We start from the raw sequence: 27,478 nt of genomic DNA, 5'->3' as shown, positions 1-27,478 counted from the left end.
GCTTTGAGCCGTTCCAAGGATGGGGCATCCACAGCTTCTGTGGGCAACCCCTCACCACCCTCACTGCAAAGAATTGATTCCTAATATCCAGTCTAAATCTACCCTCTTTCAATTTAAAGCCATTCCCCTTTGTGTCCTGATGGAACAGTTTGGGTTGGAAGAGACCTTAAAGACCATCCAGTTCCACCCCCCTTACTGTGGTCAGGGACATCTTTCTCTAGTCCAGGTTGCTCAGGGCCCCATCCAGCCTGGCTTTGAGCTGTTCCAAGGATGGGGCATCCACAGATTCTGTGGGCAACCCCTCACCACCCTCACTGCAAGGAATTGATTCCTAATATCCAGTCTAAATCTACCCTCTTTCAATTTAAAGCCATTCCCCTTTGTGTCCTGACACTACATGCCCTTGTAAAAAGTCTCCCTCCATTTGTGGGCTTCCTCCAGAGCCTTTTCTGCAGGCTGAACAACCTGAACTGTCAGCCTTTCCTCATAGGAGAGGTGCTTAATCCCTCTGATCATCTTTGTGGTCTCCTGTGAGCTCACTCCAATAGGTCCATGTCCTTCCTCTGCTGAGGATCCCAGAGCTGGATGCAGCATTGCAGGTGGGATTGGTGGGGGTCCCACCAGAGCAAAGCAGAGGGGCAGAATCCCTTCTCTCACCCTGTTGCCCACACTGCTTTGGGTGCAGTACAGGACACATTTGCCCATTGCTGGGTTGTGTCCAGCCCCTCATTTGCCCCAAGTCCTTCTTGGCAGGGCCGCTCTCCCATCTGTTCATCCTTCAGCCTGGATTTGTGCTTGGGATTGCCCTGAGGTGCATCACCTTGCACTTGGCCTTGTTGAACTGCTTGAGCTTTGCACAGACCCACTCCTCAAGCCAGTTGAGGTCCCTGTGGATGGAGGTTCCCTTTCCTCCAGTGTGTTGACTGCACCAACTTGCTGAGGGTCCCCTTGATCTGAAGGGGTTGCTGTCCTTTCTGTTGGATTGAAAGTACTTTGGGGTATTTAAACTACTCAGATACGTCCTACTCCCACACAGAAGAATTTAGATATTGGTAGCTTTTTCTCTTTACCACTGAGTTACCTAATAGTGATGCTTAAGAGCAGTGTTTGTAATGATTTATTGGCATTTCCAGCAGGTTCTGCAGCCTGTCTTTCCCTAGTGCAAGTGCCTATGAAGGCCTGCTAGCACCGTTGTGTAATACCACTCACTCTGTGCATTCATCCTCAGTGTTGTTTCTGTAGCATCTTCGGTATGGTCAGAGCACATGGGTGAGAATTCTAACACTGAAGTTAATTTAGCAGTGTATTGGCTGGCAGTGAAAACTAGAACAGGACCTTTATACCTCTGCCAGGACTTGGATCCAGCATTGCACATTCCACTTTAAATTTACATCACTTTAAGCTGCCAAATGATGATGACTAACTACTTAATCCTATTTTAATTTTTTTATCCATTTGAGTTCTGAGCATGAGTTTCCCTCCTGGGACTGTTTCTTGATTTCCTGGATGGATTCATAGGTGGTTGATGAATGGAAGTTGCTGGTGTTTGTCCATCTGCTACAGCCAGAGTGTAAGTGCTTGAAAACATCTATTGTCACATAGTTGTTAATGGAGTTCTAGTGGTGTGACAAAAGGTGACCGGCCATTTCTAGATATATCTTACATAGCACAAGTGCCAGTGATTCCTTTGCAATTCCTTTCTGGAATGATAGTCCAGAAATACTCAGGACCTGTCTCTCCCTGCAGCCAGCAACTAGAAATTTTGTATTGTAAAAAGGGGGAGGAAGGGAGGGTGGGTGAAACTTGTAAACTGTGACAAAACAGTATCTTGACTCCACACTAGCAAATTCTGGATAATATGCCATCCATTTTACAAATGGCTTTTAAATTTAAATTGCAAAAGGGAGATGGGGTTTGGGCCTTCCCTTATGTAGATGAAGTACCACACTAAATGTTAAGCAAGAAGGTATCTCTGATTCCTTCATAAAATAATCTGAATTACTTGTGGAAATACAGGACTGAAGTGCAGTTGGGAAGAAAAAATTAAGATGACTGGTGAAACACAGGATGCAAAAGATTTGGAGCATCTATCAGAAGAGGAGAGTTGTGCCTAATAAATATGGATCTTCCATTCATCAGAACCCAATGACCTTAATTTCCAGGATTGCAAAACTGAGGTATTCATCACCTGTAAATTTCCTGCTGGACAGCTGAAGTGTGTATGGACTGACCTGGGTCTTCATGGTTAAATAGATTATGAAATGGAGCTCTTGAGGGAACCTAGGGGTGCTGTAGCTGAGCATCTGTTTTTGAGGTCTTGGAAATGTTGCTGATGCAGTTGTAGCTCCATAGCAGTTTTTCTCAAACTGAAGATGTACAAAATGAGCAGAAAAAAGTAAATTACCTAACTGATTTAAAGAGTTTGGACCTGTAAGCATCATTCCCATATCTCATAATCAGTCCAGATTAGTGAGGGGAGTGCACAACAAAAAGGTTAAGATGATAAAGAGCTGGAGAATGGCATGTTACCAGAAATGCGATCCTCTCCTGAACACGGAGTCGTAGAATTGGTTGCCTTGAAAAAGCCCATCAAGAACATTGAATCCACCCATTAATCCAGCACTGCCCAGCCCTCCACTAAACCAAGTCCCCAAGTGCCACATCATCATGCCTTCTGAGTACCCCCATGGATGTCAACTCAACCACTTCCCTGGGCAGGGGAAGTGCCAGGCCTTTTCCTGCCCTGGGCAGTCTGTCCCAGTGCCACCACAGCCTGTGTGTTGCTTTCCCACTGCAGCAGGAGGAACCACACAGAAAAATGGTGACATTTCCAAGCAGAGGTGCTTGGCCTAGTGCCACCATATCCCTTACCTAACCTAAGACTTGCCAGTGGAGCTGCCACAGGAGGCTGTTCCTCTGTCCCCCTGCCTTCCATCAGCTGTTCATTCTGGGAGTCACCATCCCATTACTTCAATGATAGTGCTGCTCTGGAGCCCCTCTCTCTGTCCAGCCTGTCTTGCACAACCCATCCCCAGGGGCAATGGGAGAAAATAGATAAACCAGCTCTCTAAGCCAATGCAGAGTGATGACTGAGCAAATGTTACATAGCCTTGAAGCAGGGATTATCTTTGTAGCTGAAGAGAGAATGCTAGCAAGACCTCAGACCCCTGGGGCCAGTGCAAGGCAGCCAAGGGCATGGGTGGCTACATCCAAGCAGATGGTTTAGCTGTAGGGACACAGAAGATGGAGGTTGCAATCAGCATTAAACTATGCATAAATGCAGACTGAGCCATGCTTCAGAGGCAATGGCAGTGTGCAGAGTGTTTTGTAAAGGCATGCAGCACCTGATAACCCCTCCAGTTTACTGTTCTCTGTCCCATATTTCACATGCCACCTTCAGTATCATTTTCCTTTACTCCAAGGCAGTAAAGATTAGTTTCTTCTGATGTAGGGGCTTATAAAAAATGTTAATGCACTCTTTGTCCAGTCCTGCATGATGGTTCTTGCTCTTTGGTTTTTTTGCTTTGATCACTTTTTTCCCCTTGCTTAATAAATTCTTGCACTGTCACTACTTATGTAATTATTTATTCTTTTCAGTAAGACCCTGCAGTTTGCAAAGCTGGGAAGCAGCAGACTGCTGGGCTGGAGTTGTATCAGCAGCTGGAAATACAAGGAAAGAGGAAGAAATGTTTCCTTCTGGCCCTGGCTCTCCACTTTATCCCTGCTTTCCCCTCTGTGGGCATATACTGGAGTCGGCAGGCAATTATAAAGTTCTCTCATGACTTACCTCTCCTGGCTCTGGCTTTTCACTTCCTGTTGCTGGGGAAGCTGCAGTCCCAAATCCCTTCCCCTAGGCTCAGTGGTGCTGCCAGAGCGCTGCAGGCAAGCAGAGTTCTAGGAGATGCACCATCAGAAAGGCAGGATTAACTAGCAGCAAAGCAGGGCTGGACACCAGCGAGGTCACAAAGGGCCTGAGAGCAGCAGGAGCTGCTGTGGCTGTACAGCCCTTTCCCAGGCTGAAGCTATCTGACAAGTGCTGACTGTGGTAAAGTATTGGCGGTGATGCTCAGTTAAGGGCACAAGGCTTAGAAATCGTTCCAGGTGCTGGCTCAGAGAGGCTGCAAAGAAGGCATTTTTACAGCACTGACCCTGAGGCACCTTCAGCCCGGCTGGAGCCTGTCTCCATCTCTGGAAGGTGGTAAGTGGGAAGGGACTTTGCATTGGAGCCACTGTAACTTTTCTGATTGCTGCCTTCAAATCTCCCAAAGCTCAAACTGGTTTGCAGCAGAGCAATGGGAGTAAAAAATTGCCACCACCTCTTTTCAGAGCTTTAACTACGTGTACTCCTTTAGAGGGATTTGAGACTATAAATATTTTTTTACACATCTTGTTCTTGTTTTGCAGTCCTTGCCAGTGTTGTGTGATATGCTTCCCTTTCTCCCCGAGCTGAACAGAAAACAAGCAAATAAAGCAGCCTGCCCCATCTTCCCCTCTAGCTAGAGTTCCTCTTCTGAACTTTGGGATTTAGCATCCTTTGCCAAATGCAGTGGGTGATGAAAACTACATGTTGAATGAAGGAAACCTCTGCATTTTTACTTGTTTACAAAACTTGCATCATGGTGAAGTGAAAACCATGAACAGCCTGACTGCCACAAGCGTGATGAATGCCTGGGTGGGGGCTTGAGCTGGTTTTGGAAGTCTCCCAGTAGCACCAATAAATGTGCACTATAACCAGCTGCCACTGCTGCACATCACCTTTTCTGTGAAGCAAATGAGAGGGCACATCTGCTTTCTCTGTGTTTATTGCATTACACTGAAGCAAACCAGCATGTGGTTATTTGCAGTTATTAGCTGATTATTTCACCAAATCTAAGGAATACAAAGAAAAGCAATTAAATAGTTCAGGACCCAGTCAGCACTGAAGGGAGGCTCAGGCAGTGTGACTGGACAGAAAGTGTCCCGTGCCAGGCTGAGGTCCCTGTGCTGCCCACACAGCAAGGCAGCAGTCTCCATCAGCTGGCTGCATTTTGAGTGCACAAGAGCCAGTGAGTTCTGCTCTTGCCTCATGTGGGAACTCAACCCAAGTAATTTCCTGGGAGTGACACGGTGAAATCCACACCCTGGAGAAGTTCATCCCTGCCCAGAGGGGTCCAGTGGTGACCACACTCAGTGTTGTCATCCCTTGTGCTGAAAGCTGCTGTGAGAAACCAAGGTTGGGTGACTCTTCTGGCTCAGGCAAGATGGGACTTTCCTCGTGTCTCTCCCAGATGTTGGTCATTCCCATACACCACTTCCCCTTTGTTTAAGTTCAAACACAAAACAATACTCAGGCCTCTTAAATAATGACCTCTACCAAGATTCTGGAGATGCTTCACAATGGTCTCCTTCCTGTCATTAGTGAGGATAGAGAGGTGGTAGGTGAGCCAAAGAGCTGCTGGTGCTGCTGGCAGGAGCAAGTCTTTCTTTTAGGAATAGAAAGCCTAAAGTCACCATCTTAAAATGTCTTCAAGGACAGTGGCCAGAGGAATTCACTTGAAACACTGAAACTGCAAAGCATATCAAGATTTGTTGGTTGACTTTGATGTATCTGCGGGTTTTGTTTAGCTGTAGAAACAGTTTGCTAAAGAAATTATTGACATTGATATTCTATATTGTATAAGCCTTTTTTCTTGCTTTTTTTTTATTTTTAAATTTTAATTTTTCCAGCTGTGGCTGGGGGCCCAAAAGCAACAAATCAGTGCTGGCAAGTTGTTTGAAGAGCCTGGAGGGTGCACATCCTCACCAACCCTCCTCTTTGTAGATATTGTTCAGGTGGGTACAGATTTCATTGGTCACCTTCTCAAAGGAAGCTTTGCAGTCTCCGCCAAATTTCTCCTCCATCAGTTGTAAGATAATGTCACAGATAATCTAAGCAAGGAGAAGGGAACAAACAGCCAGTGTGAACTTTTCTCCATATTAGAGGCATAAGAACTTACATATCTTTAGTTGGGATTCTTGGAGGGCAGAAAGGGGTACAAGAAAATTCAGAGCACATGACCTGCAGGGCTTGTAACAGGGCATGGAAAATAAGCTGCATTATAGAATTCACAAAAAAAAACTGCTGCTGCTGTTTTTAACTACCCTAGTTAATGTTGACTGCACCTATCACTTAAGGATGGCTCTGCAGGACTCATGTGCTTCATCCATCCACTGCAATCCTTCTCCAGGCAGGGGACTGTCCCAGATATTTAGAGGCCATGATGAGCCCTTTGTTGGACACCTATGGAATACATGGCTTGGGGGGTAAGTTTTTCCCTGACCTTTCCTGCTTGTTAGCTATCCAGCACTCTGTAGCAGAGTTCTTGCAGTCAGGTAGGGGTACACTTTTAAATGCCAACTCCTTTCCTGTACAGCATTTACTGTTTTGTGTGCATTTTTATCCCGAAAAAGTATTTTCAGCCAGAAATCATCCCTTATTTTCCCTCTCATTGAAAATTGGGCCCACTGCTTTTTAAGTCACCTTCATTTGGAAATAATCTTTGCTAGAAGGTGCCTCTTTTTGCTGTGTAAGGCAGACAAAATAGTTATAAATGCACTCTGCTAGTGACCTTAGGTGGATCTGGGCAAGTAATTTAATCCTGTATTTATTATTTGAGTTTGTTTAATTATGACAATGCTGTTGTCATTGTTGCTCAATAACAGCTGGTTTAGTTGTCCTGGAAAAGCTCAGCTCCTGTTACAAGATAAAAAATACATCAGGTACTGAAGCCCAGTGTTAAAGTGCTTTTCTGTATATTGTTATTAAATGGCAGGTGTGGGAATGGTATTGAACTGAGAAAACCCTCTACAGCTCATGGGCAGCTGTGCTGCTCCCTCCACATCACCTGCCTGCACCACATCTGCTGTCCAGCCGTCTTCCCCACTGATGCCAGATCTCTCACTCCTGCCACCTTCCACCACCTCCATTCTCTGAGGCATATATATGTGTTCCTACATACAAAGCCTATGTTCCTCAGTTCTACCCCTCAAAGGGGAAAACATGCCCTCCTCACAATTACACCCTTTGGGAAGAGGGCTGCTCACTCACCCTAAAGTTTTTGGGGTCAATCTTCAGCTGGGTGGCATGTTTCTTGCCAAGTGGGGTCACTATCCCAAGAAAAGCCTCAGAGTTGTCCAGGTGTTGCACCATGTCGTTGATGGCACTGAAAACCTTCTTGCCATGGCCCCTGACTTGGTCTGACTGTTTCATTTCTTCGGCAGAGTCCATGCCTTTGAAATGTGAGAAGTAGGACTTGGTGTCTGGGTGCTCAGTAAACATCCTGTTGAGCAAAGAGAGACATCCTGACTTGTGGACCAAGGTATCAATGCAGGCATAGCCACATATTCCAGGCCTTGCCTTCTGTATTTATATCCCTTTTCCCCTTCTCTTTATTAGAACAGATAGTTCTGCATTCCTTGTTTCTCCTTTGCCTTTTGCACCTGTGCATAACCCCCATGCACATAGCAGCCACTCCTCTCTCCCTTGCCTCTCCCCAGGGCATTTCCTTTGCTCATTCCACCTTAAAACCTATAATGAACTTATTCCACTCCTTCTAAAGATAATATTTCCTCAGTGTTAACTCTGTGTTGCTTTCACAGAGAAGTGGGAGCACGTTCACATGGGGTGACTGTGACAGTTTAATATTCCCAAAGGTGTTTTGCACAGCAGATATGATCACTGTGATCCTGGTGGGTGTTTTCATAGAGAAACCCTACTATTGGTTTTGTTAATTAACCCCTTCCTGTAGTCCACTGCAAAGCTTTCTTACTGCCTGCGATGGATTGTTGTTTGAGTATGGGGTGCTGCTCATTCCATTTATTCAGAAGTAACACAATCCACTGTGTTTAAACTTACCTTTGATCAATTACAGTCATCTTGGTCAAACTCTTTTTAAAAAAGCAATTTACTCCATTGGGTAAACTGGTTATCCACCTGAAATATCCATAGCAAATTCCACATTGCATTTCACAGTCACAAAATGGTTGGGCTTGAAAGAACCTCTGAAGGTCATCTGGGTCAATACACTGGTCAAGCCAGTTGCCCAGGACCATGGTCAGATGGCTTTTGAGTATTCTCCATCTATGGAGATTCAACAACTTCTTTGGGCAATTTGTGTCAGTGCTCAGTTGCACTCAGAAGTAAAAAAATTGTTTCCTGATGTTCAAGGGAACCTTCTGTGTTTCAGTTTGGGCCCATTGACTCTGGTCCTGTCTCGTGGTACCACTGAGACAAGCCTGGCTGTGCCTTCTTTGCACTCTCCCTTCAGGATTTTATGTACACATTGACAAGATTCCCCTGAGCTTTCTCTTCTCCAGGCTGAGCAGTCACAGCTTTCTCTGCCTTTCTTTACTGGAGAGATACTACAGTCCCCTCATCATCTTCCTGGCCCTTTGTTGGACTCTTTCCATCATGGCCACAACTCTCTTGTGCTGGGAAACCCTGACCTCTTCTGTAGGCAATCTGGGGCTGTAGGACACTAAAGTAAAACCTTCTAGAGTAAATTACCCCAGGGAGGCAAACTGCTGGAGGCTACTAACATTTTATGGCTGCATTTCTGACCCTAACTGTGCTCAGATTGTGTCACCTGCAGAAGGAAAGAGCAGCATGCAAGACTTGGTGAGGGTAATCCAGGCACAAGGTGTGATATACAAGAAAGCTGGAGGGTGGGATAAATGTCTGAGAACTAGAAATAGTATTTGAACTGATCCACACTTATGGAGGTGAGGTAAGTCCCAAACGAGAGTGGAATATGTGAAAGGTGAACAGAAGAGAGGGAAACAGGATGAAAACTAAGAGAGGAAAGTCCACAGAAAGACTATAATACAGTGGAACAGATGAACAGAGGCTGAAGAAGAATCAGAAGTGAAATAGTGAGTTGAAAAAAAAATTAAAAGAGTTCAGAGGTAAAGAGGAAGAGGGAAATAATGCCCATGTTTTATTCCCATTCTCTTTCATACCACACTTGCTTTTCTTTACCTTACATGGGTGAAGATATTGTTCTTGTCTCTTCTTCTTTTCCCACCCCCTTACCCCTTTCCTTTTATTTTTCCTTGTGTGGATTCCTCCTCTTCCTAGCAAGGGCTGCATGAAAAACATCATGACATGCTCCCAGGCAGTAACTTCATCCTTGCTGTTCTTCCTCCACCTCTCCAGGGCAGTAGTTGGATGGGCTCTTTCCTTACCTGACCAGCACAGCTGTCCCATTGTCCTCAGCATCCACATATATCTTCTCCCAGGCACCACGAGCACTTTGCACCTCTGCTTCAGAAAGTGACATGGTGGAGGAGATGTTGGTAACAGAGGGTGCAGCAGGAGGGAGAAGGACAGGGAGGTCCTGGCAGGGTCTTTCTGCTCCAGTTCTCTCCTCAGGGCTCTCTAAATACTGCCCTGGGGATTTAAGAGATCTTGAAGGGTCTCTTTGTCTCTGTTACCCTCAGTAGCATTTCTGCAGGTTTTAGAGCTACCTAATCACTTTTAATCAGGAAAGAAACCAACCACATGAGAAGGAGGACTAGCCCTGTAGTCATAGGTCAGGTGCCAAAGCAAAGGTCTCACTGTCTGAGGAGAGAAGGGAAAAAAGGCATTTTTCAGTGGGGAAAAAAAAGATCAATTCTCTTCCCCTCTCACCCCTGCCAAAGCCAGTGCTTGGCTCCTTTTCCTGAAGGTGATCTTTGCCTGAGCATTAATTTTCCTGGTTTTCTCCCAAGAGTGCTGCTGTGCTGAGGGCACTGTGGTGCCCTGCTATCCTCTCTCCCTGGCTCTCTTTGGTCTTTCAAAGATCCTGTTTCTAGCTCCAGCAACTCTCTCCAGTCCTGCCTTCATGCCATGGTCTCTGCTTTCCCCATGGCTTAACAGGGGCTCACCCCACAGCTGCTCCCAGCCTTGGTCCCATGAGGGTGGGAGGCTTCACCAGACCAAAATGAGCATTGCAGGGCTGGTGATGGCAGCGTGGCACAGCATCCACGGCCATAGTGCCCTGCAAAGCCACTTCATTTTAGCACTGCAGGTACAGGGTGCAGCGCAGCCAGGCCAGGAGCAGCGGCATTTCACTTTCCTAATCCTCTTGGCCTGCAGCTGGGATCTCTGTCCTGTCTCTGAGCTCTGACTGCCTGAGAGAGAGATAAGGGGTGGAAGAAGGGCCAGAGTGGAGCTGCAGACAGCATCACTGGACTTGTTACAGTCACAGTCACTTGGAACTGGAGGCAAAAAGTTTTCATGGATTATCCATGCAATGCCTGGGCTTAACCTCTGGCAGGAATGTTCTGGTTAAGTACAGGGCACGCACGCAAAATAAGGGCTAAGGGGCTTGAGAAACTGCTGCTGGATGCTGAGGGCAGACAAAACCTCATATTGTTTGGGATGGTTTAGAGGAGGGAAGGAACAGGTGTGAGGGGAAAATATGCAGCATGTCCAGAAAAACCAGCCTGATAACCCAGGGCAGAAGGTAAGTGCTGGATGCAATCTCACAGAGACTGACTGGTGTTGGTGAGGTTTTGTCCCACCGCTGCTGAGGGAGGCCTCAAATTACTGCGCTGAAATCTATCCCCTCTTGCCTCCCTCTCCCTTTTTGCCACACAGGAAACAAAGAACAGTCTGACAGAAAGCTGCAAATCAGTTGTGGGTGCCCCATCTCTTTCCCCGGCTAGCTGGTGACAAGAGAGGGGGGGCTGCAGGTTCCCCCTGGAGCTCCGTTGAATCCCAGTTGTCAATTGTTTCGGCGCAGTATAAAACACAGGCAGCACACACGGGTCCCAGAGAAACTTTATTTGATGGCAAAACTTCCCCTTTTTCCTCTCCTGGGCCCCATTCAAGGGGCAAACAAAGACTTATATCTCAGGAGAAAGTCAGGGGAAGGCCCAACTTTCAACAAATCAGGAGAGTTGGGAGTAAAAAACCTAGGCGGGGAATAACAGCAGTGAACCAATAAACTTCCAAGGGAGGAAAAACAGTTTCAGTAAATGGGTAAAGTTTGGAGAAATAGAAACTAGAAACTAGCTGACGAAATAACTGGGAAAAGGCGGAGACAAAAGGAAAACAGCACCATGGAAAACCACCAAATCACAAATCAAACCATAGACCTACTGATAAAACAAAAAGCACCATACAACACCCCATCCTTGGAAGAGTTCAAGGCCAGGCTAGATGGGGCTTTGAGCTACTTGATCTAGTGGAAGGTGTCCCTGCCCATGGGAGAGGGGCTGGAACTAGATGATCTTTAAAGTCTTTTCCAATCCAAAACATTCTGTGATTCCCTAGTAGACTTCTCCCTGCTCTCCCCCATTCTCCTCTGGGACACTGCAGGATAAACATGCTCCATCCTTTGATATATAGTCAGACATCCTGTCATGGGCCAAAAAATACCTATTTTGAGTGGAGAAATTTCAATCCAATTACTTTATTGCCAAGTAACAAACCAGCCAACCAACACTTAGATGCCTCATTTGCCCTGCCCTGTTTCCCCACCCCATGCTGCAGGTTACAACCAGACCTTTTGGTGAGACCATGGGTGGTGCAGGAGCTGGGGTTGGGGTGTGGGAATCCCTTGCTCTTGCTGCTCAGGGCAGTCCCTGACCAGACAAAGCAATGACATCTTCCTTCAAGCATGTCACCATGTTCTCTCTGTGACATGCTTTTCTGTTCTTCCATCCTCTGGTGTTACTTTTACTGTTTTGGAAAATTATCTTCTTTTTTTCCCCTTCATGATTTTCCCCTTGTAAGATGAACACAATAATCCCTCATAAAGTTTTGACATCTCTAACAGGGCTATATACATTTATGCTACACCTCAGCAATCTTTAGCAATTGAAACAAAAAAAAAAAAAAAGCTCCAGAAACCCATTTAGTTTGGCTTGGAAATGGAAAAGCTATGAAAAATGTGCTGTTTAATCATGAAGTCATTGCTGACACCTCCCCATATGTGAGCAAGAGGATGAGTGCTTGGTTTATTTCTTTTTCCTCTCCTTTGGTTTGTTTTGTTTATTATGCCAAAGGAAGTGAATTCTCTCAAGCATAATTTCTATTGCATGAAGAGACATATTTTCTAACAGGGGTGAAGCTCCTCTGGATGTTATCCCTACAGAAAGGAATCCTCATGTGCAAGAGCAAATCAACACATTGAGTTGAGACATGATTTTATTACAAATCTGAAGAATAGGGTGCCAGGCCAGGCCTTTTCCAACCTTTTGGAAATCAAGCAGAGTCCTTTTTACCAAAAGGTAACCAAAACCAAATCATATAGAAACAGGAGATTGGTCACTCATGCTTGCATAACAAAATTTTTGATGCACATGTGCTGATCTCAGTCCAGTTCATTATCCTATCATTTCCACATTGAAATTCTCTTGGGAATGTGTTCTTCAACATTATAATTATCTAAGGTAACTTGAGGTTCTCTTTACATCCTACCACCTGTTGCTGTTATCATTTAATTTTATTTTGTTAAACTTCTGTTGCAGTTTCTGCTTGAATCTATTTGAACCATTACTTGTCAAGGACAAAAAAGGATTTATAGCATTCTGTTCCTAGGGTCTCTTCATGATTCCATTGCTCCAGCACTCCATTGTTATGGTTTCAAGGCTAACTTACAGTTACTGTGAACTTTTTGTGAATCTTTAATTTCCTCTGACATCAAGCAAGGAGGGTGAACCAGATGGCACTGGGAAATCTGAGGCAGAAAGCACAGCCACGGTGTTTGGGCTGTGACAAAGCTGTTCCTCTCTCTATCCCCAGCTGGGGGAGAAGAGGATGTGCCTCCCACTTTGCTGCCAGGAAATGGTGTCAGTACTGCAGAGTGGGGGTTGCTTTCTCTCAGTTTCCAAGAAATCACGTGCTTTAGGCAGAAGGCCACTGGCAAGATCAGGCCACAGAAATGGGTGGCACCTTCTACTCACCCAGGATCCAGCAGCCATCACACCTCTAGAGCTCATTGATGTCCTGGTTACAGGCACTACAAACCTCAGTGTCTTTTCTTATCCTTGAAACTTGGGGATCTGTGATTCTGTGATTTTTAGCACAAACGCCCTCTTTGTTGTTCAGCAGGGTTGATCCCCAGCTCAGCAGACACACCTGTTTCAGAGGATGGCTGCCAGGGGCTCAGCAGCTGGAACTCTTATTTTCCCAACACCCATGGTAGTGTCAGGCTGAGGGTAGAGCCCCCCATATTGCCAGGTTTCAGGGACGCTTATCCCAAGACCCTGACACTCAGTGCTGCTTTCACAGAAAGGACAAACACCTGCAGCTGCTCATGCTCAGTGTCTGAGGTTATCAGCATAATCAGCTCATCAGAACAAGCAAAACCAGGAGCTGCAGTCACGACTGTCGGTGTCAATGTCTGAATCCCAAAGCCCACCTGGCACATGGTGGGTGGGAAAGGCTTTCCCCACTGCCACTTTCCCAGACCGTACTTCTCTTCCCATTCCAGGGCCTTGGTGAGCTCGGGTGGAGCCAGGTTGGGCTTTCCACTGGCAAAAATACCAAATGCAAAGAGTAAGAAAAAAAAGCAGGATTACTCATCTTCTTGGGACGTAGCCCCCAGAATAGCCCTTATGAAGTGTTCAGAGTGGTACCACCTGACCTGGTAGAAATGCACACAGGTGTCTGTTGTGAATATTTTTATTGCATGCATAAACATTTTAAATTTAACATCTAAAATTTCAAAATCATTTCACTTTTATATATCATAGGGCATAGCATATATGCAGGTTAGTCCTCTGAATGCTGCTCTCATGATTAACAACATTCAGTACATGGCCAGCAGTGACTCTAACGTTATCATTCAACTAATAAGGATGACAGTGCTGAGTTTTCTTGCACTGTATCCACCTAACCAAGAGTTTGCATTGGTGGAGGCTGGTGTTCAGCAGAGAAACTTTACATCCTTGGTAAAGGGGAAGAAAGCCAACCCCACAAACCCCAGCCCACCCTGAACCATCAGTGTGCTGTCAGCACCATTCTGGAGCCAAACCACACACCAACATAAGCGTTGCTATGAAGAAAGTTAACTCCATCTCAGCCAGACCCAGCACCCTGCAGGATTGCATCCTTTTCATGGACAAATTCAGGCTCATGAAGCCTTCACAGTGCTCAACTTTTGTACAGGTGCCGCAGGCAGGAGGAAAGAGATCAGCTTTTAGAGATATAGAAAATATCATGCCCAAATCAGAGATGCAGAGTACCAGGGCTGGACAGAGGCATCAGGCAGCAGCATATGCACTATTCATATCTGTAATGTTACAATCTGGCATTTATATCTGCCCAACTGATGACATTGAACCACCCAATCATTTAATGGAAACAGCACTCCCACAAGTTTTGGACATAAGCCCCTAGACTGGTTCACTCAACTCCCTTGTCTGGGATACTGGAGCTTTAATCACATAGAGTTTGTATAAATCATATTCTGAAGAAAACAGAAATCCACTGAATATCACCCCTAGCAGAATTAAACCCGGACTCCAGATAAAGTGACCTGATGTTAGAAAAAGAGAAGACGTAGCTGCAAGAAGACATCAGGCTAAAATAAACAGCTATGGGCTGCTTTATGTGGAAGTTAGACACCAGTCCAGAGGCTTTCCATCAAAACACAGGTAGGTCACAGATGATTGTGTTGGTGGTGTTCAGAGATGCAAGCTAAAAGGGCATGAGATAAAGCAGCAGGAAAACCTGCTGTCAGATACAAGAGAAAATGAGGTGTTGGTGAGGAATGGAAGGAACCAGAGAATCAGACTTTTAGTTTTCCTGTATAAACAAAAAGTTGAATGATGGACTTATTGGTCCAGTTGTCTCCTCTACTGTAGAAGTCATAGAATTGTTAGAATCATAATGGTTGGAAAAGGCATCTAAGACCTGTTCAATATGAAGAGCAATTATAAGATAAAAAATCCATTATAACTGTCCGACTTGCTTGGGAAGTAACATCAGTACATGTGGCTTTAAATTCAGTGAGCCCAAATTGAACCTCCACCTTAAGCGTGCGCTTTGTCCCCAGCCATGTGGCTGGTGATGGCACTACACAGGAGCCAAGCAGTTCCATCCCTTCCTCATCCACATACTGAGCATTCTGCTTTTTTGTACAATAGAAATCAAACTTTAGCTCTGTTTGATCTGGTTCTAGTGGAAAGAAATCATAGCAGGCAGCTTCATGTATGTTCACTGACTCCCCAATTTCCACCAGTTTCCAGAAGACATCTGTGCAATAAATATAGTCACCAGCTTTTGAGACCCTCCGTTTACGGGCGTCATGGATAGCATCATCAAATTTCTCACATACTCTTAAGCCATATGTCCTACAGCTGATTCTTGAGGTAATGATGTGTGGATTAACTCCAAATAAAACAGCCCCTTTTGCAATGGCTGCCTGGGCCTCCATGGGACAAAGGATGTGATACTTGCTGCTAAAGGCCTGCCTGACTGCATCTCGCAGGATGATGCTGGATGCAAAGCCTCCCACAAGTAAAATGTACTGGACTTTGTCCATCTCAGGTTTGCAAAGAATTTCCCTCAAAGCAAAGATTATATTGGTGATACTGTAGTCAAACAAGCTCTTCATTTTCTCATATGTAATCATGATTGTCCCATCACACCACACAGCTCCTGCTGCTTTTTCAAAGAACTTGGAGATGTCCTTCTTGGACTCTGCCAGTCTGGTCAGGTTGTAGTAGCAACGTATGTAGATTGCCTCCCTGCTAGCAGAGCATTTCTGTAGGCTGAAGTTATACATCATATTTTGTAATTCAGTAGGGTGCTTCTTCACATATTCATCCCATACGCCATCACTGAATATTTCCTTGAGGAAATTGATGAAGTTTTCATCCACTCTGTTGCCTCCCCATCCACCTCCAGTTGCCTTATGTAGCTCCTTTACATAATGGTTTTCTTGGATCTCGTGTACTGTGATGTCTATGGTGCCACCTACATGTGCAACACACACACAGGGACAGAGACTCAAATTAATTGTGCTGTTTGCTTTAAAGTACATGATTTCCATGGAATTTAATCTTACCTTCTGAATTCCCGATTCTCAGATGTGCTTTTCTGCTGCTTTCTTTCCTCATCCTTGCTCTTCTGCTATTGCCTTACTTCTCTAGATTTCTTAAATTTCTGCACTTTTGTTTAAAGGCCTGTTCTCACAAGGCTCCTACAGTTATTTCTGATACGAGCTGGATGCTCCAGCTTGCTCACTGAACAAGCCAATCTCCTGTCTGACCACAAACCGAGCCTGGCCTCCTCTCATAGGTGGTTGACTCCTGAGCAGTGGTGAGAAGACTCTCAGGAACTTGTGGTCCTCCCAATGCCTCCTTGGTGTTTGTTCGCAACCACCAGACTGCTCTTGGCAGAAAATTCACACTGAAAACCTCAGGAATCTAGAGATATTACTGAGAAGTGCGTCACCAAATATTCTTAATGATTTACTCTCCAGTTCCTGCTAGCTCTTCTCTTTGGTCATTCCCTGGGCACTAACTCCAGTTTCTTCTGGAGAGGAGGCTCGAGCTCAGGCTACACAAGAGCACGTGCCGGTGGCTGATGCTGGGACACCGTGCCGGCTGATCTGGTGCAGGGCAGGGCCTCGTGTTGTGACAGTCTGGCCTGAAGCGCACTGCAGTGTGAGACACAGCCCTGTTCTTTCCTCCTATTCTCTGCCTGCTCACAGGATCTCATTAGGTGACAAATAACATTACACAAAAACCATGACAAGCACAGCAGTGGAGTCCAAGCTCTGGGACCTTCACCTACTGTGAAACAGCTATGCACCATGCCCAGCAAAGACGGTACCTGTTAAACAGGGAAAATTTTACCTCCACAGTCAATGACAACATACTGGATCCCAGGGGAGTCTTCAAACTTCTTCTTGTCACTGCTGTCTGCCATAAACCCTTCATGTGGAAGCTGCTTGCACCACAGTGATGCAGCTTCTGGCTCCAAGGCAATGATCAGGTTCCTAGAGATCATGTCAGAGATAATTCCCGCCTAAAATCACAAAAAGCGGAGTCAGGTCAAGGAAAGGGAGTGTGAGATTACTGCTGCATGAACACCACCTGCTAGGGAGACTGTTCTCACCCTAGCAGCTCATGCAGGGGTGGTGGTTCTTGCACTGCTGATCTCTGTGGGGCTCATTTCTCCCCAGCAGTGGGGAGAGAGGGCAGAGCTGTTGTACTGCCATTTGGGGACATCCTCTCCCTCACCACCTCAATGTGAAAGATTGCCCAGTAGACTGAAATTTGGAATACAAGTTGTTTACATATTGAGGAGTTCCTGAGGCTCAGTTGGGCAAAGAAGCCTCCAAAGATAATTTGAGGAAATGTGGTAACCCCTGCTTTTACCTCTTTTGCTGCCAGACGCATGAACTGCTTGGCAGCAGCGCTCCATATGGCCGGGACAGTAATGACCCAGGTGATCTCCTCCTGGTCGTAGACAGTGTGGAAAGAGGCCTCCTTGATGGTGTTCAAAGCATGTTCCTTCATGTAGCGCAGGCTTTCGGAAAAGACTGTCAAGGCAGGAAGGAACTTTCCATTGGTGGCTTTCAGCTTCATGCCAGCTGTGACATTCTACCAAAAAAAAGGCCCAGGGTCACACGGTGCAGTGTCAGTATGAGACCTGTCCCCTTCACACCAAGCACTGCACTACATAAGGCACCCAGACACCCCTGTCTCCAAAACAAACTCCCAGCATTGGCTTCACTACTGTGGTAGAGTCTAAGTGGCACAGGTCAGCTGCCAAACTGCTTACCCACCACACCTGTGATTCAGAAGGCAAAATGTCAATGTGGTTGATAATTCAGCTGTTTCTCCTAGGCCAAATTTTGTAAAGACCCTGTAGATCCTATAGATTCCTGAAGAGCCAGTGGGGAGTGATTCTGTAATGAAATTTTTCTTCACCATTTGCTCCTCACATGCAGAGAAATAGTTCTAAACTAAAACCTCTCTCCAGCCCCTGCTGAAAGTGAACCAACCGCCCCAGAGCTGACATTGTGACAGACCACATCATCCCCAGCTGTTCTGAGGAGGAAAATCTTCAAAGAGGCCCCCCATCCACCAAAGAGAGGACCTGAGGCTTTTCTTGGACTTTTCCTTGTGCTCTCAAGCATAGCTTATTCTATGCTTGAGAGGCCCTATGGGACGCTGGAGCACAGACAGGAAGGCCCTAAGGTAGCCTGGTGTGTGGCTGAACAAGCAAACACAGATAAAGTTGTAAACTATTCCAAACCAGCACAGAGCCTTCAGACAGAAATTTGATAAAGCCACTGCAGGCTTCAAGGACAGCTGGACACCCTTACATTAGCTTCAGCATAACGTTTCAAGGGAGGGAGAGACAAGCTAGGGGGAGCTTTATAACATGGAATGAGAATTTAGGTAATCCCAAGACTGCCCATCTCCTCTGAATTACAGGAAATTTCACTTGATCCCTGTTTCTTGTTGAGGACTAAGGTAGAGAGTCCCAGAGGGAGACTAGTTTCTCTGTCAATCTCAGGACCAGGGCAGCTTTTTATTAGGAACAGGTATTTGCCTTCACCCATGTATGCAGTCACAGTTTATTGTCTTTAGACAAAAAACATCATAAAGGAAGGGCCTGGGAAGCTTTTGGTAATTAAAAAAAATATTCTTCTGTTCATCAACTACTCTCTGACTTGCGTTCATTCAGTCTCATCAACAAGACTTAGCTCAATGGATTCTCTAACCCTCACCCCTCAAATAAATGAATAGCCCTACCTCCATTAGTAGTGACTCTTCCACCTACCGTGTTGTACAGCTGCATCTTGAAGTTGTGGAAGAAGTACCAGCTGTCAGCTTGGCTGGAGGGCAGGCTCTTGTACTTCATCACAGCATCATAACCAAAATATTTGAACTCCTGCTTCTGGTTGAACAAGATGCTCGTAGGCATCTTTGGGGTCTTTACACCATGCTCTGCTCCCCAGTAAACCTGGCGGATTTGGTCTGTACCTGAAGCAAGAGAAAAACAGTACCCACTGTAGGATGTGCCAAAATCTATAGCAACGACGAAGACTGGCTGGCTGGCCATGGCCACTGCAGGGCAGGCACGCAGCTCTGGGAGCAGAGAGGCGTAAACAGGGCTGGACTGAAACTAAAAGGACTGATATTGCAGAAGGAAGGGCAGTCTCCCCTGATTTTATTGGCTGGAGAAAGATGTGACTCTAGACATCCTGTAAATTCTGTTTTCCTGTAAAGACGCAGGGCTTTCTTCTGGTTTTTGTAGCAGCAAAGTGCCTTTGTTAGGGAACTGTCTTATCAGTAGCTTTCTGCACTCCCAGCAGCATCAACAGTCCTCAGTGCTGCCCACACATCTCCACAAATTTTTTTTGCTGCTGCATGAACAGACAAAAGGTTTCTGGCTCCAGCAAAAGAAAAATGTGGGTTGTGGCCAATGTTTTTGGTCAGAGAAAAGCAGAAGTGTCTGATATTTCTGACTCCAGCAAAGGAGATGTGTTGGGTACACCCAGTAGTTCTGGCTCCAGCAGAGAAGCGTGGTCTACATCCAACCTTTCTGGCTCCAGAGGAACAGAATCACGGCATACATACAATGTTTCTGGCAACAGAGAAAGAGAGGTATTGGAAAGACAGTGTGAGGATACTGATCCCAGAAAGACAACTGCAGAATGCAGCAGGTAGGTTACACAAGGGGATATCTCTGGATAATCTCATTTAATCTTCCTAGGTCTGAATACTTCTACAGAGTTTCTTGGAGGGTTGCATGAGTGCTGAATTGCAAACATTTTCTGACTGTGAAATATTCAGTAAGAGCTCTGCTTTCTACTTCCTAACCTTTCTAGCCAACACAGAGATTGTAACTGTTTTCTACTTCCTAACTTTTCTAGCCAACACAGAGATGGTAACTGTCCCCAAATTCTGCTCAAGTTCAAATCCAAAGTGGGAGGCAGATCTAAAATTGGTGCAAGAGGAAGAGAAACTAGAAGTATCAGTATAAAGATTGTGACAAGATTTCAGATTTCATGGCTCTGACTTGGAGCTCATCAATTTTGCAGGGAAACATGGACTAAAATGTAAATTTTTTACTGGATTGTTTAGCTTAAAGAAAAAGATTGTGTCTTTAGTGAAAGACTGAAAATTAAGTGATTTAACTGGAAAGTAATCAATCCAAGTAAATAAAACCAAAATGTGCTTCAGTGGGAAGGAGTAATGCTGAGAGGGGCAGCAGGGTCCCTTGCAGCAGCTGTGCAGCCTCCTGTTGGCATAAACCAAAGGTAAAACCTCATGCTGAGGCTCGCTCTGGCATCTGGTTGTGGGGATGAGACTGCTCTCTATTCCACCGGGATCCAGGCTGCAGGAGCACTTTAATCTGGGACTGTTTCTCTAATAATAGTTGATATTTGGGATCCTTGTGAGGAAACAGGACACAGCAGCTGTACAAATAAAAAATCACCTCGAGAACACAGAGCTTCGTACTCCTCTGTTAAAAATAAACGTACATTGCAAAGCTGGTTTTAGCAGAACAGTCACCTGCATTTGCTGTTCCCCTGCTCTCTGCAAGTCTGGGCTGAGTTTGTTTTCCAGGAGCTGTCCTTGTATCTTGCCCACTTTATCCAGACCTAATGATTAGTCAAAGCCTCCTGGTTTTGGCAGACCCTGGTGTGGGAAATAGTAAAAGTAAGAAGATTTCTAGAAAGCTTTAAAAGCAGGCCTTAGAAACAGGAAGAACAGAAAACTTAGAGCTAGCTGCAGCAGAAAAGTCTGAAAGCAGAAAAAGTTACAACAGTACAGCAAGCAAGGACATGAAACAACAGCTTGAGTTTTAGGGTGGCTAAGATAGATAGCCTGTGGAGTCCTCTGAGCTGTATCAGGCATAATCTGTGAGAGTGCTTCCTCACTTGTGCCAAATCTGCACCCATGTGCCCTTTGTCCCATCTCTGATCCTTTTCCTGGCATGGATATAGCCATGAAGCCTCTGCTCACAGGATTGGCAATTATAAAGTACTTTTTTCAAGGATGTGTTCTTACCCCACTTCATTACAAGAATTGCCTTTTCTTTTTTTCCTCAGATATATATCTGACATCTCACCACAGCCATCAGCCTGTGGAGACCAGACTTCTAACATGAAGGAAATGTTTGAAATTATGAAAGAGATGGACAACAAAAAAACAAAGGAAATGTTCGAAATTATAAAAGAGATGGACAATAAAAAAATGAAGGAAGTGCTCGAAATGATAAAAGAGATGGACAACGAAAAAACAAAGGAAATGTTTGAAATGATAAAGGAGATGGACAATAAAAAAACAAAGGAAATGTTCGAAATGTTAAAAGAGATGGACAAGAAAAAAACAAAGGAAATGTTTGAAATTATGAACGAGATGGACAACAAGAACACAAAGGAAATACTTGAAATGATGAAAAAGATGGACAACAAAATAATGTGAGAGCCCAGTAACCAAAAATGACACTGTTTAGTGTGGCCTCTGACAATAAACAGTAGCTGGTGCTCACTAGGGCAGGTGGGACAGAAAATGAGACAGACACAGGGAGGGCTCTGCATTAGCAACAGATTTTGCCCAGGCTACACTGGGAACCCAGAGCCAATTCACAGAAGCTGTTGGATTTGCACAATGTAACGTGCAGATCTTGCACTGTGGGTATTTTATTTGCACTGTTGGTATTGACTCAGAGAATCACAAACCACTCACCTGGCAAAGAACAGCCTTGACAAGTTTTGGTCTCTAAATTTCTTTTTGCTATGGGTTGATCAGAAATTGGAGGGAGGAAGTTTAGCTTGTGCATTTTTTAAGACTTTATTGCATACTTGCCCACTGATTGCAATGTGGTTTATTGTTTCTTTCTTTCCCTTATGGATGGATGGACAATGAGAACAGAACTTTGTCTGACACTGTTCACACTCTACTTCACCTTCTGGATAGTCACAACAGGTAATGTGATTATTTGCATTAATAATCAGTGTAAGAGGGGAAAATCACTATGATCCTCACAACCACACCTCTATTTCTTCTGATGTAAATAGCTTCCCACTTGATTTGAGCATATATTCTGGGTGGGAGCTTTCAGGGGAGGTGTTCAGCTCCCTGGAGTTTTCCTGGATGCTCTTGCGCTTTCCCACCTCACAGCTTTTTGTCCTTGAATTCAGATTATTCAACAGGGGCATTTCCATTGTTGTGCCAGTGTCCAAGTACAAATAAAGAGATCTCCCAAATCTGTTTCAGAGCACTTCCTGAAAGGATAATCCAAATACTGCATAAGGAGAAAGAGGAAAATGAGATGCTGAAAGAGAAGACCAAAAAGCTAGAGGAAAGGTAAGGCATTTACTCACATTTCAGACATAGTGTGTGTTTCTACACTGAAAAGCCACACACTTCTTGCTTTCTCCAGTCCCTGGGGACTCTATTTCTGACCAGACATCCCAGACACCTTCTCTCCAGGCTTTCAACCTGCCAGCACCTCTTTGTAACTGACTTCTGGAAGATGGCGTGGGTTGTTCTGCAAAGGGAAGAAGACATTCTCAGGGTAACCAGTTAAATAAAGAGTAAAAGAAACCGGTCTGCAATGACATCATCAAGATGCCACTCTGATCAGATTCTACTATGATCATGCAAAACTGAGCTGACAAAGCACTGTTTTCCACAAAAAAACTGCTTGCCAGCTATAGAATATAAATGAGAAGTGCATTGTAGAAAACATGGTATTCATTAAACAGTTTCATAAGTAAAATATTCACATTCGCTCATTATTTCACCTTGACTTAGATATGTTTTTTAATAACCTCCTTGACCTAGAATCCAAGAGCTGTTGGCTAAAGCGATGGCCATGCACCAGCACTCTGAGGACATCAATGACCCTTCACGTTTGTCTGCTGTGCTGGAGAGATACGAGATGCTGCGGCTGCAAGAATGGGAGAAAGTCAGGAGCTCCATGCCCCACCACTGGACCTATGAAGAAGGCAGTCGCACCATTAGGGTTTGTTCAAGTCCATTTTCTCCATCTGATTCTTATCACATCAATTATGGCGTAGCCATATAGCAGCCTTTGAGTATTTGTATTTCTGTACCAGAGGGTTGGGGCCTAAGTTTGTGTCTCTGTTTTTTCCAGCCCAGCAGGGCCTGTGGAATGCTGTAGAGATCAAACTGACAGTGACCTTCTTCCTCCTGCCTTGCACAAGGGCACACTCAAATACTAGTCCCACCTCTCACACGTGTTAAGCACAAGTGGGAAAACTTTCCCACTTTCCTTATGTTAGTGCTTGAACTGATAGCTGGGAGACCTCATTTTGATGTCTGACTCACTGCTGTGATGCTGGAGAGATCTAAAGGAAAATACCAAAGTGGTATTACCTTAAAGGACAAGACTGAGATGAGGCCATTATTAGCATTGACTGTGATGACAAGGCCCCACAGATGCTGAAGAATGGGCTCAATATGCAAGCAGCTTGATGAAATAGTTTGTTTCACAGTTATTGAAGACATATTTCAATCAATTAGCAGACCTGTAATTCACTCTAATGCAGATGTTTTCTCAGCTTTGCACACTACACCTGTGGTTTCACTGTGATTGATGCTGTAATCAGTTGTTGTTTTTGCTCTGCAGAAGGTGTTTGATGCCTGCGAAAAAGATATACAACAGAGAATGGAGAACATACTTACAGTTCTTTACATTCCACCTTCGAATAAGGTAAAAATACCTTTGACCAAGGTATTTTATGTTTCTGTAAAAGGCCTGTAAAAGGGCCATTGGCACCTACCATTTCATTTAGAAGTTTGTTTCTGCTTAGGACACTGCTCAAAATCTGTCAGCAGTGACACTGGGGATAACTTCTGAGCTGAGAGGTCTGGGGCTAAGCTCTAGCAACCCTAGGTATGAGAGAAGCACTGGATAAAAAACAGGCCTTTCTCTCTAAGAGTTAAGCTGTTCCATGGAGAAGCAGGGAGCTGGACTTGAGGGTCCCTGTGGGAGTCTTCCAAAATTAAATTATTCTGTGTCCCATGATACACAGCCATACAGTCCATATCTGAATTGTCCAGCTGGATGAAGCACATATATGAGTGCAGAAAGCATTTTCCAGCCCTGTGTTGCTTTTATGGGACCTTCCTCCAAAGCCTGAAATGAGTGACTTCCCCATTACTGATTGACCCAATATGAGAAACAAAAATTCCCAATGTTTGCCTTATCACATGGTAACAGGCTGCTTTGTGCTATGATTCTTCTGTAGGTGGTGATGCAAGACATAATGAAGCTGTTCAGGCAACACTATCACCAAAACTCAATGGTTTACGACCAGATTGTTCAAGTGAGTAAAGATACAGCCCAGGAACGAGGGCAATGGTTCAACTGTCTGTGCAGCTTGTTATTTAAAACATGAGAGGTCTCCCTTGTGCAGGAGGTTGTTTTCCACTTGTGGCCAGGTCCTTCCAGCCCATATACTCCCAAAATATTCCTAAGTACATATAATCTTGGAAGTACAGCAGGACAGGCAGGGTCATGCCCCTACCAACAAGGCACAGCCCTACTGGACCCAAGCAAGGAGCAAAGAGCAAAGGGCCAGTGGTGGTGATCAGGGACAGCCTCAAACCAGCGACCACTGGGCAAGCTCACAGTGACCAGCCAGGTCAAGACCAAGCTGTGAAGTTGGTCTGTGGGTCAGGACCAGCAAGACTGGGCACAGGCACCCCAACACCACAGCTCAGTCAAGCACCCAGCCACCACTCAGCTCCTGGGTCAATTGGTGGTCAGTCTGGGGGTGAAGATGAGGCTTCTCATAACTCCTTCTCACACCACCCTTTCTGCCAGCTTGGCTGTTATTGCAGGAGTTGAATACAAGGTCATATGGTCGTGCTAAATCTGAGCTGACCTTGAACACAAGCAGCCAGACCCCTGGGAAGGCAGAGGAAAACGTGCAGAGGCTGTTGATGTGCACAGAGCCCTGACACCTGCTATCCAAATGGACAAGTCTCTAGTGGGCATTTTTTGTGGAAGATATGATGTATATATCACAGATATATGAAACTTCCAAAGAGGAGCTTCCTCCTTTTGCAGCTTACTGGGCTTTTCCAAGAGCCTTGTCTTACCAAACCCCTTGCAGATCTCTCTGTGAGGAAATAGAGAGAGGTGTTGTGTGGAGATTCTCAGTTCACTCGAAAAGAATTCTCCCAGGCCTCAGGCCTGGGAAAGTTAGAGGGGAAGAATGAAAACAATTATTATCTCTCTTTCTGTCCATGTTTTTTATAGATTTGTACCTTCAGAGAGCTCTATTCATAGTGCACCAATAGAGTTAGAGGTTTTCACCTTAAGACCAATCACGTCTTAGGTCCACTACTGTTCCTATAAGAACTGTAGATTTCTTAATACTACATGGGATAATAAAGTGTCTTTCAAGCCTTCTGCAGCATGGAGTCAGATGCCAATCACTCTCCAGCTGGGGCAATGCCTGCTACCACAGTGCTGGACACTGGCACAATCCAGGAGTCAGGACTTAGTAAATAAAAGAACTTTTAAAGTGACCCTGGGACCCCTGCATGTCCCACTCAAACAGTACCAGCAGCTTTGACAAGTGAAGTTCTTGAGTGCAACATAACAGTACATCAGCATAATATTACAAAGCTTTGAAAACTATTTTCATTTGATTTTCAGGAAGCTGACATTCACATAAGAACTGAAAGTGAAACACAGTTCCTGCTGCAGTGCTGCCAAATTTATTGCCTGCTGCTTCTTCAGGACCCCCCAGTTAAAGCTGAGTGGAAGATGAACAGAAGGCATGGAGCCTTCTGTCTAGAGCACGTGGACAAGAAAGATGCAATGCACTGGAAAAAAGTATCACTTCTGTGGCCCATAATGAAATGTGGGGAAGAAATTATTGTGAAAGGTGTAGTCTGGGATCAAAGGACAATGCCTTGAGAGTTGGGCTAATTACTTAGCCATAAGATGAAACAGCTGCTATGTAATACTCTGCTTTTCTTTCTCCCATGAATTGCCTACTTTTCAGAGCTAGTAAGTTAGACATCTCCCACTTGGGACACCTAGGATAAATCATCATTAACAAACCTGTATTAAAAATTGAAGCTATTCCAATTGTGTCCTCACAAAGGCCACCTGCCTGTTAGCACTCCTCTGCTTTCCCACATCTGTACAATTTACCTCTCCCAATGTCCTTCAGCTACACGTGTGCCATGGCTCTGGACCAAAAACCTCTAAAAGTTGTACTCCTTGCATACTGGGGATGCAAGGAGGCAAATGCATGTTTATGTGATTTGGTGTGACACAGTATTTTTGTAAGCAACTTGAGAATTACTGAATAAAAAATACTTCAAATTCTGCTGTGTGCCTGCTGTTAGAATGCATGGAATAGAAGCCTCTCTGAGTCCCTCAGAGAGAGAAAGGAATACAGGGATTGAATTGGAACCTTTAGAGAAACTAAAATATATTAAACCACACAGACCTCAAGTAGGAGTGTTTCAGTTTCAGTTTTAAGTAAGTAGAAATATATCTTAAGTGCCTTAAGAAACTCTATTAGCCAGTAAAAAACCCTAAAGCCTAGTTTAAAGTTCAGCAGTGTTACCTTTCACAAAATTAACTTAGCTCCAGACATAACAAAAACACAGCAGAACATTGCTTACATTTCTAAATAGAACAGATAGAACTATTTGTGTGAACAGATAGAACTATATATGTGTAGATTTTGTGTAAAAATTAACACTACTTTCACACATAAGAATTAAGCTTGGATAAGTGGAGAAAGAATGTTTTAGAATCGTGTTTTTAGCTGATTATTTATGAATAAATTTCCACTATATTGGGGTACAAAAAAATGTGCTAATTGCTTCTACTAACTACTACTACTTCTACTGCTTCTACTCAGAACATCAAGACTATACCAGCAAGCTTTTAGCACACACTTTAATACTGTAAACTCTTCACCTTCAGTACTGATGTATTCATACAATAAACAACCAACAACTACTCCTATCTCTTTGAAGACCCAAGACCCACTCATAACACCTGCCAAGTCCTTTTCTTCAGTTTTTCTTTCCAATCCATCCATTTCCTTGGCTGCACAAACTCCCTGGGATTTTCTCAATGGGCCCCCAGAAAGAAAGGCAAATTTCTGCACAGCTCTCTGCAAGCAAATTGCTCTGCTTCTCTCAGGAATTTAGTATTCCCTAAGCATATTGCAGGTCACTGACAATATGAGCTGGGATCCAGGTGTGTGCAAGAAAATTGGCTTTTAGAAAACCGGAGTATTCTGAGAAACTGCCTGTAAAAAGACCTTTATTGAAAATATCTATTATGGAATAGAACAGGTGAAGTAAAATTACATATGTACCATATTTCCTACAATTTCCACAAAAAGAAAGAACTACCATAGTTGGTTTTTCATGCCTTTTAAAATGTTGCAGACTCAGATGAGCAGTGCAATAATATTTCATTTTTCCAGGCCGCAGAAGGTAAATGAGAGGGAAGTTGTCCAGGGCAGGCAAGGACTCTGAGCCAAAA

The 27,478-nt window shown here is 44.6% G+C and overlaps 3 protein-coding genes and 1 long non-coding RNA gene across 6 annotated transcripts; 2 read left to right on the top strand and 2 right to left on the bottom strand.

Annotated features, from left to right (window-relative positions):
• The first annotated feature begins 150 nt into the window (after nucleotides 1-150).
• On the top strand, nucleotides 151-5,781 carry LOC121361061. Its single transcript, XR_005956294.1, has 3 exons — nucleotides 151-2,177; nucleotides 3,598-4,198; nucleotides 5,707-5,781. It is a non-coding gene; the product is annotated as an uncharacterized LOC121361061 (long non-coding RNA).
• Nucleotides 5,779-9,296, bottom strand: LOC121361059 (cytoglobin-1-like). The gene is made up of 3 exons (XM_041481366.1): nucleotides 9,202-9,296; nucleotides 7,067-7,298; nucleotides 5,779-5,907 (listed from the first exon to the last, which is right to left on the bottom strand). Exons 1-3 carry the CDS (start codon nucleotides 9,294-9,296, stop codon nucleotides 5,779-5,781), a joined length of 456 nt encoding a protein of 151 aa, XP_041337300.1.
• A 4,316-nt stretch (nucleotides 9,297-13,612) lies between these two features.
• LOC121361178 (heat shock 70 kDa protein 12A-like) lies at nucleotides 13,613-22,839 on the bottom strand. 3 transcript variants are annotated; one of them, XM_041481625.1, is made up of 7 exons: nucleotides 22,731-22,839; nucleotides 22,308-22,474; nucleotides 20,491-20,616; nucleotides 18,752-18,954; nucleotides 17,338-17,562; nucleotides 16,813-16,984; nucleotides 13,613-15,928 (listed from the first exon to the last, which is right to left on the bottom strand). In XM_041481625.1, exons 4-7 carry the CDS (start codon nucleotides 18,893-18,895, stop codon nucleotides 14,868-14,870), a joined length of 1,602 nt encoding a protein of 533 aa, XP_041337559.1. In that variant the 5' UTR covers nucleotides 18,896-18,954; nucleotides 20,491-20,616; nucleotides 22,308-22,474; nucleotides 22,731-22,839; the 3' UTR covers nucleotides 13,613-14,867. The 3 variants fall into 3 exon arrangements, with proteins under 3 accessions (XP_041337559.1, XP_041337558.1, XP_041337557.1); XM_041481624.1 differs by lacking the exon at nucleotides 20,491-20,616; XM_041481623.1 differs by lacking the exons at nucleotides 20,491-20,616; nucleotides 22,308-22,474; nucleotides 22,731-22,839 and having other exon boundaries at nucleotides 18,752-19,040.
• LOC121361179 lies at nucleotides 19,342-26,223 on the top strand. The gene is made up of 8 exons (XM_041481626.1): nucleotides 19,342-19,637; nucleotides 21,030-21,401; nucleotides 21,856-21,909; nucleotides 22,201-22,290; nucleotides 22,771-22,951; nucleotides 23,579-23,662; nucleotides 24,201-24,278; nucleotides 25,619-26,223. The coding sequence occupies exons 1-8, from the start codon at nucleotides 19,342-19,344 to the stop codon at nucleotides 25,880-25,882; spliced, it is 1,419 nt and encodes a 472-aa protein (XP_041337560.1). The 3' UTR covers nucleotides 25,883-26,223.
• Nucleotides 26,224-27,478: the final 1,255 nt, after the last annotated feature.

This window comes from Pyrgilauda ruficollis, unplaced genomic scaffold (genome assembly GCF_017590135.1).
Source record: "Pyrgilauda ruficollis isolate IOZ18807 unplaced genomic scaffold, ASM1759013v1 scaffold56, whole genome shotgun sequence".
Classification (NCBI taxonomy): domain Eukaryota; kingdom Metazoa; phylum Chordata; class Aves; order Passeriformes; family Passeridae; genus Pyrgilauda; species Pyrgilauda ruficollis.
Note: the sequence above shows the minus strand (reverse complement) of the source record. Positions and strands in the feature narration are given on the sequence as shown.

Excerpts from the sequence above, each read along its gene's own strand:
- LOC121361178 (XM_041481623.1), bottom strand. The coding sequence starts at position 19,033 with ATGGCCAGCCAGCCAGTCTTCGTCGTTGCTATAGATTTTGGCACATCC. Across the intron at positions 17,563-18,751 it reads AGATGCAGCTGTACAACACG|AATGTCACAGCTGGCATGAA; the intron begins GTAGGTGGAAGA and ends TTTTTTTGGTAG. Across the intron at positions 15,929-16,812 it reads TGTTGTCATTGACTGTGGAG|GTGGCACCATAGACATCACA; the intron begins GTAAAATTTTCC and ends TTGCACATGTAG.
- LOC121361059 (XM_041481366.1), bottom strand. The coding sequence starts at position 9,296 with ATGTCACTTTCTGAAGCAGAGGTGCAAAGTGCTCGTGGTGCCTGGGAG. Across the intron at positions 7,299-9,201 it reads GGGACAGCTGTGCTGGTCAG|GATGTTTACTGAGCACCCAG; the intron begins GTAAGGAAAGAG and ends TTTGCTCAACAG. Across the intron at positions 5,908-7,066 it reads TTGACCCCAAAAACTTTAGG|ATTATCTGTGACATTATCTT; the intron begins GTGAGTGAGCAG and ends CTCCTTGCTTAG.
- LOC121361179 (XM_041481626.1), top strand. The coding sequence starts at position 19,342 with ATGAACAGACAAAAGGTTTCTGGCTCCAGCAAAAGAAAAATGTGGGTT. Across the intron at positions 19,638-21,029 it reads ACAACTGCAGAATGCAGCAG|ATATATATCTGACATCTCAC; the intron begins GTAGGTTACACA and ends TTTTTTCCTCAG. Across the intron at positions 22,952-23,578 it reads AAGGCAGTCGCACCATTAGG|AAGGTGTTTGATGCCTGCGA; the intron begins GTTTGTTCAAGT and ends TTTGCTCTGCAG.